This window comes from Schistocerca gregaria, chromosome 7 (genome assembly GCF_023897955.1).
Source record: "Schistocerca gregaria isolate iqSchGreg1 chromosome 7, iqSchGreg1.2, whole genome shotgun sequence".
In the NCBI taxonomy this organism is placed as follows: Eukaryota; Metazoa; Arthropoda; class Insecta; order Orthoptera; family Acrididae; genus Schistocerca; species Schistocerca gregaria.
In genome coordinates this window covers 57,046,552-57,066,181 of record NC_064926.1, presented here as the reverse complement: position 1 = coordinate 57,066,181, position 19,630 = coordinate 57,046,552, and the positions used below count along the sequence as shown (strand labels likewise).

Below are 19,630 nucleotides of genomic sequence, written 5' to 3'. Positions count from 1 at the left end.
CGAACATTTCCATGCAAATCTTTCCAGCATTGTTTTTAATCAGATTAAAAGCTGCATCAGTTCCATCGACTGCAGTGTTAACGAAGAGCAGAGGGCCTCCATTAAGTTTTGCAGACTCAGTGTAGGCTTGTAACGGGCAAATTACTTCTCTAGACTGATCTCGTTGATACTCTAGTGGCCAAGAGAACGACGTCAAGCCAGTCCACTCACAACTTTCGAAGGACTTGCTTCTGACATTGTTTCGTACTACACAACAAATAACAGCAACAATAAGAGATAATTGGCTGGCCACATCTTATCCTTGTAACCTGTGACGGGACAGACAAGTATGGTAATGACAGCTAAACGTACCAATTGCACTCAGAACCTGAAGGAGTGATATGACAGCGAATGTAGAGGCAGTATTAACTCTCTGTTGGGATATCATCCATACCATATGAAGTTATGTAGAGGAAGCCACTGGCGCATTAGGGGAAGGGGCGGAGAGAGCTGGTGCTAGGGAGAGCGAAGGGCTGCCACGGTGTTTGTTTCTTTGCGTTGGAAAATGGAAGATGCGTGTGTCCTTTGTAAGCTGGACAGTGAACCCATGGCACGGGGCTTTGTGCAGTCGCCATGCTGCTGGCCGCCAGGGAAATGCAGCTCTGCTAAAACGCAACCGCCACTGTTCATCCAGGCTAACCTATAGGCCGCAATATCCGCTGTCAGGTTACCGAAATAACAGGCCCAGTCGTGTGAGGGATTTCAGGGAAACACTACTCCGCATGTGCAAAAGCATGGGCTGTGGCTGCAGATAACATCTTTAAGAACTTTACCAAAGACACCACGAACTATAACAGTTCTGCGTGGCTGGTGGTACACCAAAACCAACGCTGAGAGAGTGGGAAGCTTTTCCTTTTTCATTTCACACGCCTTCGAAATTGGTCTGATAGGAAAATCACGATCTGTCATTGGCAGTCGACATGTGACATAGGTCTTGTGTTCTACTTTTTAGACTGAGAACGGCGGTACAGAGGTTGACTAGGCGAGGAGTTTTTACTGACCCTTTGGAAGGAGGATGAAAGATATTACAATGTTATACCATTGTCAAATGTTACCGAAAATAAGCTGACTTCCCAGTAATTTTAGTTATGTGAAAAAATGAGTTTTACGGGATTCGGTAACTTTTGGGCGTAGAGTGCAGAATATGACATTCACATATATACGGTGTCGGGGTCTGGAACAAGCAAGGCACATTCGGGGTTGGAGCTTTGGACCCTCAGATTCGGAGGCGGTTGGACTCAGAGCAGAGGCAGAGACAGATGTCTCCCTCAAGTTACACCAGTAGGGTTCGATGTCGACCAGGCTGCTTACGGTAACAATATACTGCAGCACGAGTATAGTACGGTAGGACGGAAGTGATAGTTGTCAACTTGTATGGAAGCAGCGAACCCGTCATCATTCGCTCTGCCACTGTAAAAAGGTTGTCTTCACTTGTTGTCATCCTCATCTCTTGCAATCACTGCATTTATGTCACGTAACTCCAACAACAACAAATGATGAAATGATTCCTGTAACGGTAAAAATGAAAGCAACTGAAATCCCACAGTGCAACGATTACACAGTACAGTAAGCAGCCTGTAAACTGCAGCGGTAGCGGTAGCAGTGGTAGCGGGAAGAGCTGTGGTGGTTGAGGCGAAGGTGTGGTAACGGTGTGGCTACACCGCTGGTCTCGTGAGACTGGTGGAATGCGTGCTGCGCCGCCCGCATGTGCCACAACCCACTACTTCTGTCGTAATTGTCACCCAACAGTAATTCTGAACATTTTGAAGTGACTACAGTGGCGTCATTGCCTCCATTGTTGTCATCGCTTTAAATTCTCATCGGTGTTGTTCTGCAGGATTATGTTAGCCAGTACTCTCCGTGTAATGCTTCGACAATTTGTCAGTAACTCTACTGAAGAATGTTCGCTTGTTTTCGTCTTCATACTCTCAGGAAGAAGATCGTGCATCATCATGTAGTTGTGTCTTAGATATCTGTACTGCCTGATGTATGTGAGTGTTTCCCACATGTGCATTCAATGTCAGTTGGGAAATTGGCCATATGCAATTGACAAATGTACCATGCCACATCTAGTAATATGTTTCATTCTCAACCAAGTGAAGACAATTGGGGAGGAGGCTTAGGTGGAGGGAAGAAGTGTTGAGTTTACAGCTCTTACAGATGACTTTTATTTCTTTTACCACATGTTCACTTTCATGTAATATAGTATTAACATTAATGCTCTGCCGCGCGGGATTAGCCGAGAGGTCCAGGGCGCTGCAGTCATGGAGTGTGCGGCTGATCCTGGCGGAGGTTCGAGTCCTCCCTCGGGCATGGGTGTGTGTGTTTGTCCTTAGGATAATTTAGCTTAAGTAGTGTGTAAGCCTAGCGACTGATGACCTTAGCAGTTAAGGCCCATAAGATTTCACACACACACACCCACACACACACACACACACACACACACACACACACACACACACGCACGCGCGCGCGCGCGCGCGCACACACACACACACAACATCGACGCTCTAATGGAATGCCTGGGTAGCATTTTACGGACCACAAAATGATACAGAGATAATTATGTAAGATGACAATATTCTCGGAGACCTCAATATCAGCTTATATTTTTCTTATTAATGCATAGATGTTCACAACTCATTAAATGTAAATGAACATCTGACTGTGCTACTGACATCAGCGCCCCTTTGATCTAACTGATTATAAAAGTAGTGTAAAGCGAAATAAATGTTCAAAAGGATATTACGCTCCTCTGACAACCATGAGAAACGTGATTATTTTGTTACTTTGTTTCTATCAATTCCTTCGGGCCGTTCACTTGATTGCGGCGTAAAACGCTGGTGGACGCACCCTTCACGTTCTTCTTGCACCTTGAATTCTCTTAGCTGTTTCCTCCTCCTACGCCACCTTCTTCCATAAACTGCAATAAACACCTCGTATCTCGTGTTCTGGCGCGTGTTTACTGGCAACGGATGTTCGGTGTGTGTGTTAACAAGTGCACTGAACTATTTGCCGTTACGATGGCAGAGGAGGAAAGACATGTTACCAATATTCCTGTTTATTTTTCACATTAGCGTTCTATCGATTCTGTCTGCAAGAGGAAATTCCCGTAAAATGTATACATACTGAAAAAATTAGAAATTTGTGGAATCATAGAGGAGGACGAGAAGAAATAGTTCTGTTATGCAACACAAATGTCAGAAATGCACCATTTCGCTGCTAGAGGAAGTTGAAGGGTTTCATGTTGGACTTCCGTTAGGCCAACTTCCACTTTGACAGCACCTTTACAAAATGTTGGCTCTTAAATGTGATTTGCAATGCAGTTACGTCTTACTGGCATTTCCATTATTATTAACCTTTCCCATGTCCCTGGGTAAACAGTTATATTATTATTTTTTATTTTATGTCGAATCTACATGAAAGATTGTACTGGTATTTACACGCTGGTTACACTCTCGTTGAGTTAGATGACATGCACCTCAGTTATGGAGACTATTGTCAAGATTCGAGCAGCAAGGCGACTGGAAGAGAAACGATTTTTACGAAGGTGTTATTAAGTCACGTCACATTTTAGAGATTTTATTGCTGGCTTTATGAAAGAAGATCTCTTTGATCAAGCCGACGGAAATCTAGTAAGCCTCTCAGTGTGCGAACCATTTAGTCTTAACAAGCAAATTAAGAACATCCTCAGCACCGGTACTACACTTTCAATACCCAAGGAACCAAATACTTATAACAGCAACGTGTCAAACGTCTTGCACGACATCAAGAATCAGAACATACGAGAACTATCAGCATGTGCAACGCCACCAGTAATTTCTACACCAAACTGAAAACTTCTATGACTTCCAAACATGGATTGTATTTAGTGCGAGGCTGCCTTTAAAAGGGAAGGAATACTTAACGTCAACAAGAGCCATGCCTGGGAACTGGAAAATCACAAATCAGCTCACGTCTTCCTCGATTTACAGACGTTTACCATAAATGCTTAAGGTGGTACTGTTCAGAATGTTAGATGGCAGCTTTCCCCCGGAACTGTGACACAACATATTTCTAACATATGCTCATCCCCTTGATCAATGTAGTCGTACTTCTACGCTGCATCGTAAATGCAAACAAGATTCAGACCTACCAGAGTATTCTTCGCTCTTCTCTCCCCTTCTCTTTTGTTACATTGAACACTTGTAATTTTCTGCACAGCTGAAAGCTTCCACGTTGGTTGGGATGAGATAGGAAGTTACTTAAAGGAAAAGGGAAATACATCATACAGTTAGAGATTCACTTATTTATTTATTTCTCAAGTAAGGACCTGCTGCCTGTTGTAATATAGCACGTCGCCTAGTGTGTGATTTTACGTGTTAAATCTCACAAATTCAGTTTCATTACCAGTACATATCTTTGTTGAGAATTTTACAAAAGGATAAAATAAAAAGATATATAAAACGTAGAAATGTATATACACAATTCTTTGTAAACCAGTTACTCACTTAGATAATGATAATAAATAAAATACATAATAGGTTGTGGAGTACTTTAAATTAAAATTAAAAGTGTATTTAATGGAAGAAAACAAGAGATGGAAAATTGAATTTGATACGATGTTCCAGTTCTTCCTTTTATACCGTACCTTGTAAGTCTATGGTCACATCTGTTACACATGTTGTCTTGACAGTGGACAGTGGTGAGACACAGCATTGGTAGCATGGGAGGGAATTCCCTTTGTCCATCCGCTGCACGCTAGCTGAAACGTAAGGCCAAACAGCTAGTATTCTTCAAAGGATCCTTTTACGAAGACAAAATTCTAGACAGGTGTAGGCCTTCAGAGGCGCTGGAGCGAAAGAAACGCCATTTGCGTCAACAGCCACGCTACAGAAGAAAGTTTTCTTGAATGTCAAGGACAGACGTAGGGCAAAATGTATTAATGTACTTAAACATACATATCTCAAAAGACATTAAAGCTAAAACAGTAACACTTGAGACTGTTATGTACAACATAATTCTTGATATTCTGTGCAATTTTAGTTTGAAAATGCGCATCGACATACATTTTATAAGTATATGAATTTTTAATTACAATTATTTCTATAATGTACCTTTTCTCGTAAACTAATCAAGCAATGAAACTGGAATTTCGTAGTTTAAATGTGCATAAGAGGCTAGTCAAACATTGGAACAGAAGTTTAAGATCAAAGTTGCTTTGAAATTAACTTCTCGGTTTTGTGTTATCCAGGACTGTTTTATCTTTCTCAAATTTTAAAATAGAACTTTTCTCAGAGAAAGGATAACGCAAAAGTGCTGCACAGGATTATTCAGTAAGTAATTCTTAAGAACTAGCCTAATATAAAGATGTTAGCTTCATTGTTTCTGAGAAAAAATGCATTGTAGCCTGAAAATGTCAATATGACAATTCGCATTTATAATTTTTATTTCAGTTTTTGACAGTATTGCTATATAGTGACTAGTACTGTCCATATCCATAATATTTTACTGTTCCTTGTCTTCCAGGAGTAATCTCTTCCCCTGCCTCCTTTGCCAAGCCAACTTTTGCATTTTTGCTTCTGCTGCCTGATCTTTGTCTAGTTCTGCTTCAACGATGCTTCTGAGTGCCTTCAACGTGACTGCACCTAGATGGAAACCTAGTCTTTGCAGACATTTAATCATACCTATATTTCCACTATTGAACACTAGACAGACATTACATGCAGCTATCATCACAGTTAATTTATAACACAAATACTGTTTCTGGACAGCACATCCATGTAAGGTGATTGTAGCTCTCATTTATATTCTTTGTTTTCCCATGTACACATCTTTTCAGCAGTTCAGGATTGGATAGGTACCTGGGAGATGATTTTCTTCTTCGATTAACAGAGTTACTTTGTCGAAAATTGCTCTTCACACTTACGAGCAGCATCTGTAACAGCGTCATTTAAATTTCCTGTAAATTTTACATGAGAAATTCGATATTTCCTCACTTTTTTGAGTATGCGTCATCTATTATGACCCATTTCGAATAATGCAGGTTGATATATGCAAAACTTAAAACTGAAGTAAGTTGTAGCACGTGCTAAAAAAAATACATTGTAAACAAAGGAAGGAGCAAAGATATTCTTTCTCAGAGACTTACGGACTCATCTGCAGTTCGAGTTGATTAACGAACAAAAAATTTATAGCTTAGAGAATATGTGGGTCTCAGCATAGGAAGAGGGGGCGCGGAAGGCGCAGACTCCCAAACATTTTTAAAAAGTATTTGTAGCCAGAGTTCGATGATGAAACTTTAAGATGTTATCCTTAAAGAACACAGGCCAAAAAAAGTTTTGTTGAAAAACTTTTTTTACGTTGATAGCTGAACTTTATAGATTTGTATCAGCTGACTCCAAATCTAGCCTTAGTTTTTTTTTATCACCCATAATTTTCGAGCAATATGCTTTTTGTTAGTATAAAAGCTTATGCTATATGGTAAACGGGGAAACTGATGCAACGCTTTGTTACAACGTAAGCATGGTTTGTTTTTATAGTAAGCTACTTAAAAGAATAATATGTGTTAATATAGGTTTCACTTACAGCTGGAATTGGTATGTGTTTCTTTTTCTCTTTTTTCTTTGAACCTTCTTCAGCTTTTTCTACGATGAGTCGCTTGCTGAACTTGTTGAACTTGTTGAACTTGCTGAACTTGTTGAACTTGTTGAACTTGTTGGTGAAGTGACCAACAGTAGTCCTCCCCATCATGACCTTTTTGTTGAAAAAACTTGGAAAATTGCTGCTGTCTCTTTCTATACATGTATCTGCTGGTTCCAACCGCCAATTAGTTGTTTTCGTTTCATCTAGAGCCAAGCAATTCAGCTTTTCCTTTAGTTAAGCCCAGATCCCTAATCAAATCGTTAAGCTCGATCTGAGTAAACTATTTGGGCTCTAGACCTTCTGTATTACAATAGCATTCATCATCATCTGGTTCATCTAAATCAGATTGTACATCAGAAAAAACTTCTGTTGGAATAGAATTTAGATCATCTGGTGGTTCAGGAACCGGCAAATCTACACCATGACCTACTGTTCGAATGGAGGGTGGAAGTTTAAGGTAGCTTATTACCTTTTTGGTTTTCGAATTATGACCAGTAATATCAACACTGCGAAAGTAGCAATCATCGGAATGAGTTCTTGGCAATTCAGCTCTTTCTTTAGTTATGCCCAGATCCCTAACCAACGTAAACACGACTCCCTGGACATTGTTTCCTTGTTTCGCTCCATACTACAACCTATGATTGTTGCCTGAGTATAATCTGTTATTTACTACTGCTTTTGAATGGAGTACTGATAATAAGGGATTATATTACATCTGTGACCTATTTTCCTTCCCTGTCACATGTAAAATCCATTGTTGTTTTCGCTAGCACTTATACATTTATTTGTGAGACTGTATTTGATCTGAACAATAATTTTACTATTAATTCTGTCTTCAGCAGAAATACTAGACAATGATAAACCAAACTGCCACCAGCAGGAATATTTTGAATCATTTGCATGCCTTCACGGCTCACAAGTTACGAGGGGCTGGAAAGATTTCGAGAGTGAACGGTGTTCCCAGACTGTGTTCGAAGTGACTGTTACATTTCATATTCTTGTGTGGATAGAAGTTAAGCTTTCAGTCGTGTATATATCCTCACTGTACGTGATCTGTCTACAACAAAAATAGCAAATACTCTTACGAACTGTGTTACGAAATCACAAGAAGTAATTATTAGGCTGAATTCACTCAAATATTCGTTCACTTCTTCATTTCTTCCCGTTGTACAACGAAAGTATTTCTTACTATTAAACGTTGTTGCAGAACGTTGGTCAGACAGTGTTAACATATTTCATTGGTCAAAATTTTATATAAAGGTGGAGGGGGACACATTTTTGTGGCATACTTTTTTGTTCTCAGTTCAGTTGAAAAAGGTGGAGGTGGCTTGTACATGGTAATGTGTAATACTTCAGGAAGGCTAGGTAGATTTGATATACACCACAAAGAACTTTTAACAACACACCACTACTTTTGTGTTTAACACGAGATACGTAACACAGGCACATTTTCTGTTTTCAGTACTATGTGGCGAACAGCAGTTTTCTGTTCCTGCTCAGCAAAGACTAGTCATGAGTGGTGCACCTACTTTTTTTCGCTCAACGGTTCTTCAGGGATGCGTACAAATCCGCGATATTTGGGTGGTTTTGTTGTATGTCAGCCCTATTCATTTTCTGTTCCTTTTGTGTTGCGTGTAACTTATATTTTAGTTATTACGACTAAGTGTTGTAGACACAGTTCATACTTGTCAATTCCGTGACGTTCTTCTACAGAGCTCTGGTCTTTAATTCTGAACAAGGAGAATGTGAAGGACTCGAATCACTAACGACTGGTATCTTGTTTTGTTGGCCTAGGCGATGTAACAGTATTTTATACAGTGGAATTACATCAGTCATTGCTTGGTGTGTGTTGCGGTGTCAATTTTTTGGTTTTAAATGAGAGATTGAGCAGTTTCTGGTCCATCACGAATGCTACAAACAATTCGTTGTTGGAAAAGAAGGATCCCCACAGTGCTCGATGTACGTTGCTACTCCCACTGTAACTTTACTTATTTCCAGAAAAAATACGTTTACACTTTGTTCAACTCCTGCTTTTCATTCCAGTAATGTCTCCGTTTGGTTCTGTGCAGGATTCCGTCGGGGCAGACGCCGGACATGCGGGAGTATGAGTCCTTTTCGGAGAACTCCTGCTGGTCAGCTGCATGTCCGTTCTCCCTGCTGAAGCCCATGGTCGCAGACAGTCCCTTCATGTGAAGCTCTGACCAGAAGACAGAAGCTGTGAGAAGCAACCGGTGACAAGCAGTACTTTGTTCCGAAAATACAGATGGAAGATTGCAAATGTTTTTTTTTTTTTTAACAAATAAATTTAGTACTCAAGTTCGTCGGCTTCACATTTTGCTTAAAGCAGTTGTTGACAGATTACGGAATTACGCGGTTTAAAAAAATTGTTGTAGTCTTTCTTATTGATATAAACTGCTGCCGCTCTCGTTAAGCTGTTATGAAGAGCTGATCATTCTTTGGATGTATTCTTGTATGATGTACGTGAATTTATATTCATTTTGCATGAACTGAGATTCGTTTCCTCTTCACAGGGTATCTCTCTCCCTCTCTCTCTCTCTCTCTCTCTCTCTCTCTCTTTCTCTCTCTCTCTCCCTCTCTCTCCTTCTCTCTCCCTCTCTCTCTCCCTTTGGTGGCCTATACGCTCTCTAGCCACTGTAATGTGACCACCTGTCAGAAACCTGAATAACCACCTTTTCACCCAATACGTGCTGGAAGAGAGTCAGTGAAGTTCTGACAAGGACATTGAGCCGTGATGCCTGCAGAGCCGCCACCAGCTGCGCTAGGATTCCCGGTTGAGGATCCATTGCGTGTGCAGTACGACCGAGGCAGTCCCACACATTAACGATTACGTTTAAATCCGGAGAGCCTTGTGTTCAGGGGTGTATGGCAAACTCAACCTGGTGCTCTTCGAATTACGCACGTACACTGCGAGCAGTGTCACACGTTTCATTGTCCTTTTGATAGATGCCAACATGCCGAGCAAAATCAAATTGAATGTAGGAGTCGCCATGGATCCCAAGGAAAGATGCGTCCTTGTGTTGGTCCATTGTGCCTGCCAGAATTACGGGACCTTCCAAACTTAGCCTGTTCTGAAATGTTTGCACCCTTGACCCTACAGCCAATGATCATGCCCTTTTGTACTTCAGATAAATTGCCTAGTTTCCTCATGATGACAACGACTGCACTGTTTCCCGGTTTCGCCCATCTCCCTCCCCCCCCCCCCCCCCCCTCGACTCAATTTATATGCCCAACTCCGATAGTGCTGCCTGACGCCTGTGATTATTTATTGGACGCTGATGTCGAACATAGGTGGTGGTCGCATTAATGTGTTTCGACTGTGTATTATGTTCAACAAAATACTGACCCCTATGCATGTTAATATAGTACTGTAAGAAAACAAATGTTGGATTGAATGCTAAACACTAAGACTCATATTACACTTTACAAGCTTATTTCGTATTATGTTTCTGATGACTGCGTTAAAAGGTGGGGTGGTACTTATCGAGAATGAATTCCTTTCCTTTTAACGTTTGAAAGCGATACTTTCGGTATGTGGTAGACACTTTGAACCGGGTGCAAATTCCTAAACTTAAAATTAATTACGTAATCACATTGTCATACTATCAGTTCTTTTACATTGTACTCATGTTTCGCATACTGTCTCTTGACTATTGGTGTAGAAAGAACCATGAAATGGTAAATACGTAGTAGAGTTTAATGAAGGAGATATTGTGCACGTCACATAACAAATAGAAAAGAAAATTGCTACGCTATTTTTAAATACCGTAACAGAAACTGAATGAATTTCGAGAGCAGGTTTCCAAATATTACTGCATGGAAGAAAATACCTTTTACAGTTTCCATGAAAAAGGAAATGGATAGTTTCCAATTGTAAATCAAGTACTTATAGCTACAACAAATTTTAATTTACTCATGTTCCTGCAAGACACAAAATTAGATAAGGTATTACGAGTACCTTTACAAAATTAATTAAACTATTCCACCTATTTATTTCCTATTTTGATAATATGAATTACGTAGTTCTGTTTACAGTTGACGGTAAAGATATGGAAATGGTAGTATGCATAAACTACAAAAATTTGAGGATAGATATATTGAAATTTAACATAACATCAAACAGAAAAATTAAAAGTTAGCCGTCAAAGAAATTGAACTTGTAATACTATGCTTCAAACAGTTAAGAGTAATAGAATGCACAGTATATACATAGTTAATCATCAAGTTTTAACTCATGGTTTTAAACATTATGCAACGGAGTGCTACAGAATACACAATCATAACCACTGACGACATATTTACCTGTCAACGTCATAAAAATGGCAACAGAACATTTTTCCACCTATCTACCGTCTTCTTAGTTGACTGTCTATTGCCAGAAGAGCAGACTGAAACAAAATTAGTAGAAGAAAATTAGTTGTCTGATCGTGCTATCGACCAACTCCGGCCTGCCCATGTGTGGGACAAATGCGGGAACAACAACACTCAGTAACAAAGTGAATTCTCGTAGCCGAAATATTTTTGTGAAAACATCTTTCTTTAATAAACCTACATTCTGAAATACAGTGCACCATACGAACAACACAAACAGAACAGAACACCATTGATAAATTGACAAATTCCCATCACGTAGTGGACAGTACTCACGCACATCTCTCCGAATTTTCTGTTGTGCCCAATCACGCAATTACCGCATGTTATAATAAATTCCCTAATTACTGTAGAAACATTTAAAGGATAATAATTCAAGCCAAGATAAGACAATTTACCACACACTGTTTCATTATAGTTGACGCAGTTTGGAAATTCACATTCTTGCGGTGTGCAGACAGATTCGAGCCGAGTTATTCGATGCAAGAGGACAACAATTGTAGGGCCTAAAGCTGTAACTTCTCGAGAGAAAATTATATACAGTTTTCATTAGCAAACTTGTCATATGAATTTTAAACCATGGTACAGTTTCAGTATATAATAGTTAGCCGTTGTTTGTGATTGTTTCATGACAAAGCAATTCTGAATATAGTTGACAGCCATTCTCTATCCTCCATCTCATTTGCAGATAGTGAGATGCAACTTAGATTGAGTGGTCTCATACACATTGAAGGGATTTGCTCAGATATGTTCCTGTTCAAAAGTAGGGTAGCGAAGGCTATTCTAAGCCAGCATACAAGAGCGAAACTGCAGTCAGAGTTTTAGAACACTTGTTGTCACATCCCTAGCGTGAAGTCTTGAAACGCACAGTTTCCAGTTGTTACCTCTAAGCTTGTAAGTTTAAAAGTGTGAGACTTTTATCTGCAGGTAAAAAAAAATTTAAAAAAAAGTGAGAGGCAGCCAGTAAGTGCAGTATCTATACAGGAGTATTACTGCAGCGTATGTTTGAGATAATCTTGACCCCAATTGAGAGGTCATTCTCGGAAGTCTCATTCAACAGCATATGTCACATTCTGCTGACAGCAGCATCAGCTGCTCCTTTGCTCCTAGGATTCATGACATCTTCCCATGAGCCAAGGTCAAGGAAGAAGGGGAAGGGTGGCGAGGGCACCCGTACCCCCTGTGCTTCCTCCTCCCCTTCCCACCCGGACACACACACACACACACACATACACACACACACACACACACACAAGCCCCTCTAATCTCCATTTGTGGGATGGAGACTCGAGTGCAGTTCGCACGCTTCCCCCTCCCCCCCCCCCCCGGACACACACACACACACACATACACACACACACACACACACACACACACACACAAGTCCCTCTAATCTCTATTTCTGGGATTGAGACTCGAGTGCAGTTCGCATACTTCCCCCTCTCCCCCCCCCCCCAGACACACACACACACACACACACACACACACACACACACACACACACACACACACACACACACAAGTCCCTCTAATCTCCATTTGTGGGATTGAGACTCGAGTGCAGTTCGCACGCTTCCCCCTCCCCCCCCCCCCCGGACACACACACACACACACACACACACACACACACACACACACACACACAAGCCCCTCTAATCTCCATTTGTGGGATTGAGACTCGAGTGCAGTTCACACGCTCCGCCCCGCCCCCCCCCCGGACACACACACACACACACACACACACACACACACACACAAGCCCCTCTAATCTCCATTTGTGGGATGGAGACTCGAGTGCAGTTCGCACGCTTCCCCCTCCCCCCCCCCCCCGGACACACACACACACACATACACACACACACACACACACACACACACACACACACACACACACACACACACACACACACACAAGTCCCTCTAATCTCTATTTCTGGGATTGAGACTCGAGTGCAGTTCGCACGCTTCCCCCTCCCCCCCCCCCCCGGACACACACACACACACACACACACACACACACACATACAAGTCCCTCTAATCTCTATTTCTGGGATTGAGACTCGAGTGCAGTTCACACGCTCCACCCCGCCCCCCCCCCCGGACAAACACACACACACACACACACACACACACACACACACACACACAAGCCCCTCTAATCTCCATTTGTGGGATGGAGACTCGAGTGCAGTTCGCACGCTTCGCCCTCCCCCCCCCCCCCCCCCCCCGGACACACACACACACACACACACACAAGTCCCTCTAATCTCTATTTGTGGGACTGAGACTCGAGTGCAGTTCGCACGCTTCCCCCTCTCCCCCCCCCCCCCCAGACACACACACACACACACACACACACACACACACACACAAGCCCCTATAATCTCTATTTGTGGGATTGAGACTCGAGTGCAGTTTCCACACATGTCATATTTTGCTGACACCAGCATTAATTCCTGAGCATCAAGAAGTATGTAAGTATGGATTTACCTATAATCATCATTATGTTCCGTTACTATTATAGCAGCAGCTAGTTGTAGGTTCTTCTTCTTATTATTTTTTAAATCCATTCACAGCACTGTCTCAATGCATTTGCGTCTTGACAGTGACGACGACTGACGAAGACGTCAACTGTGATGGGAACGCTGATGCCGAAATTACTGAAATTGTTGTTGTTGTGGTGTTCTAGAAACTGTAACAAGAATATTGTCAGCAGTTACGTAAGCAGCAATCAGCGCGGCCTCTCTGGGTCTGAGGCGGTTATCAGCCCTGTCACCTACATTTTCTAAGAGTAGAAGTCCAGAAATATGCAAGATAATAATAATAATGATGATGGTAGTAAGAGGTTGCGAAAATATACTTGCAGCGATTGATAAATATACTCCTGGAAATGGAAAAAAGAACACATTGACACCGGTGTGTCAGACCCACCATACTTGCTCCGGACACTGCGAGAGGGCGGTACAAGCAATGATCACACGCACAGCACAGCGGACACACCAGGAACCGCGGTGTTGGCCGTCGAATGGCGCTAGCTGCGCAGCATTTGTGTACCGCCGCCGTCAGTGTCAGCCAGTTTGCCGTGGCATACGGAGCTCCATCGCAGTCTTTAACACTGGTACCATGACGCGACAGCGTGGACGTGAACCGTATGTGCAGTTGACTGACTTTGAGCGAGGGCGTATAGTGGGCATGCGGGAGGCCGGGTAGACGTACCGCCGAATTGCTCAACACGTGGGGCGTGAGGTCTCCACAGTACATCGATGTTGTCGCCAGTGGTCGGCGGAAGGTGCACGTGCCCGTCGACCTGTGACCGAACTGCAGCGACGCACGGATGCACGCCAAGACCGTAGGATCATACGCAGTGCCGTAGGGGACCGCACCGCCACTTCCCAGCAAATTAGGGACACTGTTGCTCCTGGGGTATCGGCGAGGACCATTCGCAACAGTCTCCATGAAGCTGGGCTGCGGTCCCGCACACCGTTAGGCCGTCTTCCGCTCACGCCCCAACATCGTGCAGCCCACCTCCAGTGGTGTCGCGACAGGCGTGAATGGAGGGACGAATGGAGACGTGTCGTCTTCAGCGATGAGAGTCGCTTCTGCCTTGGTGCCAATGATGGTCGTATGCGTGTTTGGCGCCGTGCAGGTGAGCGCCACAATCAGGACTGCATACGACCGAGGCACATAGGGCCAACACCCGGCATCATGGTGTGGGGAGCGATCTCCTACACTGGCCGTACACCTCTGGTGATCGTCGAGGGGACACTGAATAGTGCACGGTACATCCAAACCGTCATCGAACCCATCGTTCTACCATTCCTAGACCGGCAAGGGAACTTGCTGTTCCAACAGGACAATGCACGTCCGCATGTATCCCGTGCCACCCAACGTGCTCTAGAAGGTGTAAGTCAACTACCCTGGCCAGCAAGATCTCCGGATCTGTCCCCCATTGAGCATGTTTGGGACTGGATGAAGCGTCGTCTCACGCGGTCTGCACGTCCAGCACGAACGCTGGTCCAACTGAGGCGCCAGGTGGAAATGGCATGGCAAGCCGTTCCACAGGACTACATTCAGCATCTCTACGATCGTCTCCATGGGAGAATAGCAGCCTGCATTGCTGCGAAAGGTGGATATACACTGTACTAGTGCCGACGTTGTGCATGCTCTGTTGCCTGTGTCTATGTGCCTGTGGTTCTGTCAGTGTGATCATGTGATGTATCTGACCCCAGTAATGTGTCAATAAAGTTTCCCCTTCCAGGGACAATGAATTCACGGTGTTCTTATTTCAAGTTCCAGGAGTGTAGTTCATCCACTTCTAGGGGAAACATCAAAAAGTAGGAATGTCAAGTTGTATATCACCACTCTATGTTGCGTGGCAGCCTAAGTATTAACGTTTATGGTGAGGTATAGCGAGAAAAAAGCAGATTAACACAACTAATAATGCGTGTTTTCCAGCCAGGTGAGATGAAGTAGTAAGTATTAACGCTTATGGTGAGGTATAGGGAGAAAAAAAGCAGATTAACACAACTAATAATGCGTGTTTTCCAGACAGGTGAGATGAAGTAGCAAGTATTAACGCTTATGGTGAGGCATAGCGAGAAAAAAGCAGATTAGCACAACTAATAATGCGTGTTTCCCAGCCAGGTGAGATGAAGTAGCAAGTATTAACGCTTATGGTGAGGCATAGCGAGAAAAAAGCAGATTAGCACAACTAATAATGCGTGTTTCCCAGCCAGGTGAGATGAAGTCGTTGCAGCAGCAGGCACCTGACGTGAACAGAATGCTGCACAATGAAACGTACTGCTTGAACACCACTGCATTTAGTCGTGTAATTATCAATATGATATCGAAAAGGGAATCCTCTCCAGTGGTAGCATTAGAAAAGCTTCGAATTAGTGACGTCAGAGTAATATTATCCATGCATGGATGGGGTTGACTATGTAATGACTCAATGCAGACTGTATTCTTGTTCAGCGAAAAAGTTAACTCTCCGTCGATGATACTGGGTGAACACGAAAATGCTGTCTCTTCCACACACGCCATCTGTCAAGCAAATGTATCCACAGAGGTTGCAGTACCTCACAAACGCCTCTCACTAGCTGAAATCACTGCTGTTATGAAACTGAAGACTCGACTTATGCCCAAGACGTGGGAGGGGAAATGGAGTATCTCACATACATCTTAGTTCGTCTAGAGGTGGGTGTCGAAACAGCTTATCTATCTGTGTGATAGACATGATTAATCAAATAAGTATTTGAAGTCCTCTGCTGACTGCAATATGTTGATGTTTCTATTAACAATCGCAGATTGATAGTGCTCTAAGTCACACACTAAACACACAATTGTATACAAGTCATAAGCTGGTTGTGACACACAACTGACGCGCCCTAAGAGAACAATAAAGAAAAATGGTTAAACGTGTGATAAATGACCTGCCACAACATCTCCCTCTCTCTCTAGAACGCATTAGGAGCCTACCGATGTATGATACCTCACTACAACTTCTCTCAGCTGATTAGTCCGTCTACTTTCTATCATCCTTTAACACAGATCCAAAGCAGTTAAGAAGAAGATGTTTCTCTTTTCCCGGAAAGCATCAAAGTCACGAGTACACTGGCATATATCCCTATTACTTTAATAGACATACAGCAGAATGTTGTTAGAAACGATGCAGCAACTGTTCCATAAGATATTTGTTAGATGAGACCACATGCTTGTGATTGGTAGAGAGTACACAAGAGAACAAAATTATTGTTTGTTAGTCTTAAAAACACGTAAACTGCTTTGCAAAAGGTCAAACATGCGATCCATTCTGTAGGTGTAAATTGGATCGGCCAGGTTGGTAATACAACTCTCTTAGGCTAAGGACGCTTTATAAAAATCTATAAGCTGGTTGTCAGTTACTTGTTGATCACACCTGGGCTTGATATGACATAAACAGGGTGTCTCGCCTAACGCTGCCACCTCAAATATCTCTGGAACAACAACAGATATTCACGGTTTTCACCAGCATGGACTTACAGCAAGCCCTTAGGAAACCAAATACTATGTGAAATTTTCAACACAAACTTGTGTATTTTTAAATGGACACCACCTATTATTTCGTATGCAACTAATAGCATGAAAAATCACAAAAATAATGGCGTTGTGTGCATCGCAATACGTCAATTACATTCTGAGAAATTGCGAAGCGAAGTTGACGCTTGAAATAAATGAAGCGCACAGCTAGCGCACGTCCTGAGACTAAAGCGTGCACCTCACGCTGCCGGTAATCGTGACATAATTGACGTACTACGTCAATGGAGTGTTAATGCATGGTGTGGTATTGTATGACAACGCATCGTTGGCTCATATTTCATTGATGGTGTGGTGTCACCGCCGGACACCACACTTGCTAGGTGGTAGCCTTTAAATCGGCCGCGGTCCGTTAGTATACGTCGGACCCGCATGTCGCCACTATCAGTGATTGCAGACCGAGCGCCGCCACACGGCAGGGCTAGTCTAGAGAGACTCCCTATCACTCGCCCCAGTTGTACAGCCGACTTTGCTAGCGGTGGTTCACTGTCTACATACGCTATCATTTGCAGAGACGACAGTTTAGCATAGCCTTCAGCTATGTCATTTTCTACGACCTAGCAAGGCGCCACATTCGGTTACTATAAGTAATATCTTCAAGAACGCATTCTGAACAGATAATATTATGACTCGTGTACTGTCAGGAGCGACGTTCATCGTTAATGGATTAAAGTTAAGTATCGAACTGATTACGTCTGCTTTCTGAATTCTCATTCCTTGTCATTTTCCAGACCTCACGTCAGTGTAGTTCTTACCTCCTCACGCTAGCCTGCTGGAGCTAAACCGAGTGCATTCCGGCCTCCACTCGCAACACGGTATTGGCTCTTCTGCTAACACAAAAGATGGCACTCTTAAAAGGGGCAGTGATGCCCCTTTTTGTGCTGTACCTTACTTGAACCGGTCCACCTCTTATAATGTGTCAAATAATGCGGTATCAGAATGATGGATGTCCTGTGCATAATGTTTATTGTTGCGAAATGACAACTAGAGGTACAATTAGTGGTAACATATTTGGTTTCAGAGAGAGAGAGAGAGAGAGAGAGAGCTTTGGATGGGAATTCATTAGGTATAAATGACGAACTGTTGCGGCCACCTAATGCTTTGTTCGACGGGAAGTAACTGGGGTGGCTGAAGAAGGGAGGAGGGGATTGGAAAGAGGAGTGATTGGGAGGTAGCTTCTCCCAGCATTCTCTGCTGATGGTGTTGTGAACCAACTCAATCAGTATACAGTATATGCACAACAGGGCGAGCTCACCGAGCAGCTGCTTTTGTGGACCTATGGTGGAAGGCTTATGTCTGAGAGCAGACTGTGCAGGTGCTGTAACTGGAAGTAGCAACTTGAGGTGGGAATTCCGCAGCAAAGGACACTAATGTGAAGGAAGGGGACTGTGGCTGTGGGGGTGATCTGGCTGCTGGATGGTCACAAAAAAGGTACTTGCATCTGATGCCATGGACTGCGGAGCTCTCTGGGTGCTGAGTATGCATCGAATAATTTCAGTATTCATCAACAGCCTCTGTGTGGTCAATGTACTAATACCAAGAAATGTTTGCTTAATGGTAGGTGGCCGGTGTCCGTTGTGATACAGTGCGGTTTCACGGGCCCAAGTGTGCAGTGGCTGCCAGAAGCTGGTGCATAATGCAGGCTCTTGGCTGGGTCAGACACCAGCCCATGATGCAGCCTGGCCATCGCCAGATATACACTGATGTCCAAAAGTAAAGAACGAACCACTATTTCCCCACCCTGTGTCTAATTCACGATATACGAACTGTTAACACATCATTTTCTGCATGGAAGATAGCATTTTAATCAACGGAAAACCATGCCAAAGATTATGTCAGAGCACCTATAAAATAGAGTGGTGTTTGCTGGGTAGTTCCACGTCCACAGCCGCTGTGTACACAGTCACGGACTGTGAAATATGGCGCAGAGAAAACGTCTACCAGACTCTGTGCAGTGAAGGGCCATAGCGAGAATGGAATCAGGACAGTCGAAAACTCAGGAGGCCCAATGACTCAATGTGGATTGTTCTGTTGTTTCTCGGATGTGGCGACAGTTTATAAGGACCATAACTATCCTGAAGCCCAGGGCAGGACAGATTACGTGACCGTTATTGGGCTGTACCACCTTAGTACAACGTAGCAACTCGCAACTGACCTCGCACCGTCCAGTAGACATGTGGTATCGAGGCAAACTGTGTCGAGAAGGCTTTGACAGCGTAGCCCTCACTGTCGGGGACCTGCTGTATGTCTGCCCTTGACCCAACGTCTAGGCTGGAGTCGTCAACATGCCACCTCGACATTAGAATAGTAGCCCAACGTTCTTTCCACAGGTTAGTCCTGATTTGATGTGGAGAGTGATTTTCCTTGCCCTCGCATCTGAAGGAATGTGAAACACGATATCGAGACCCCAACATTGTGGAAAGAGACTGCTATCAAGGAGGATCGCTAATGGTGTGAGCAAGAATTATGTTGAGCACTCGAGCACCTCTTCATGAAACTGTAC

General features: G+C 43.3%; 1 protein-coding gene across 1 annotated transcript in view; it reads left to right on the top strand.

Moving 5' to 3' along the window:
• The window catches only part of LOC126281520 (uncharacterized), a 114,276-nt gene extending 105,332 nt beyond the window's left edge, over positions 1–8,944 (top strand). The window contains exon 4 of the mRNA XM_049980560.1: positions 8,733–8,944. Coding sequence (XP_049836517.1) covers positions 8,733–8,856 — 124 coding nt within the window. The 3' untranslated portion in view covers positions 8,857–8,944. The remainder of the gene's footprint in view (positions 1–8,732) is intronic.
• The last annotated feature ends 10,686 nt before the right edge of the window (positions 8,945–19,630 follow it).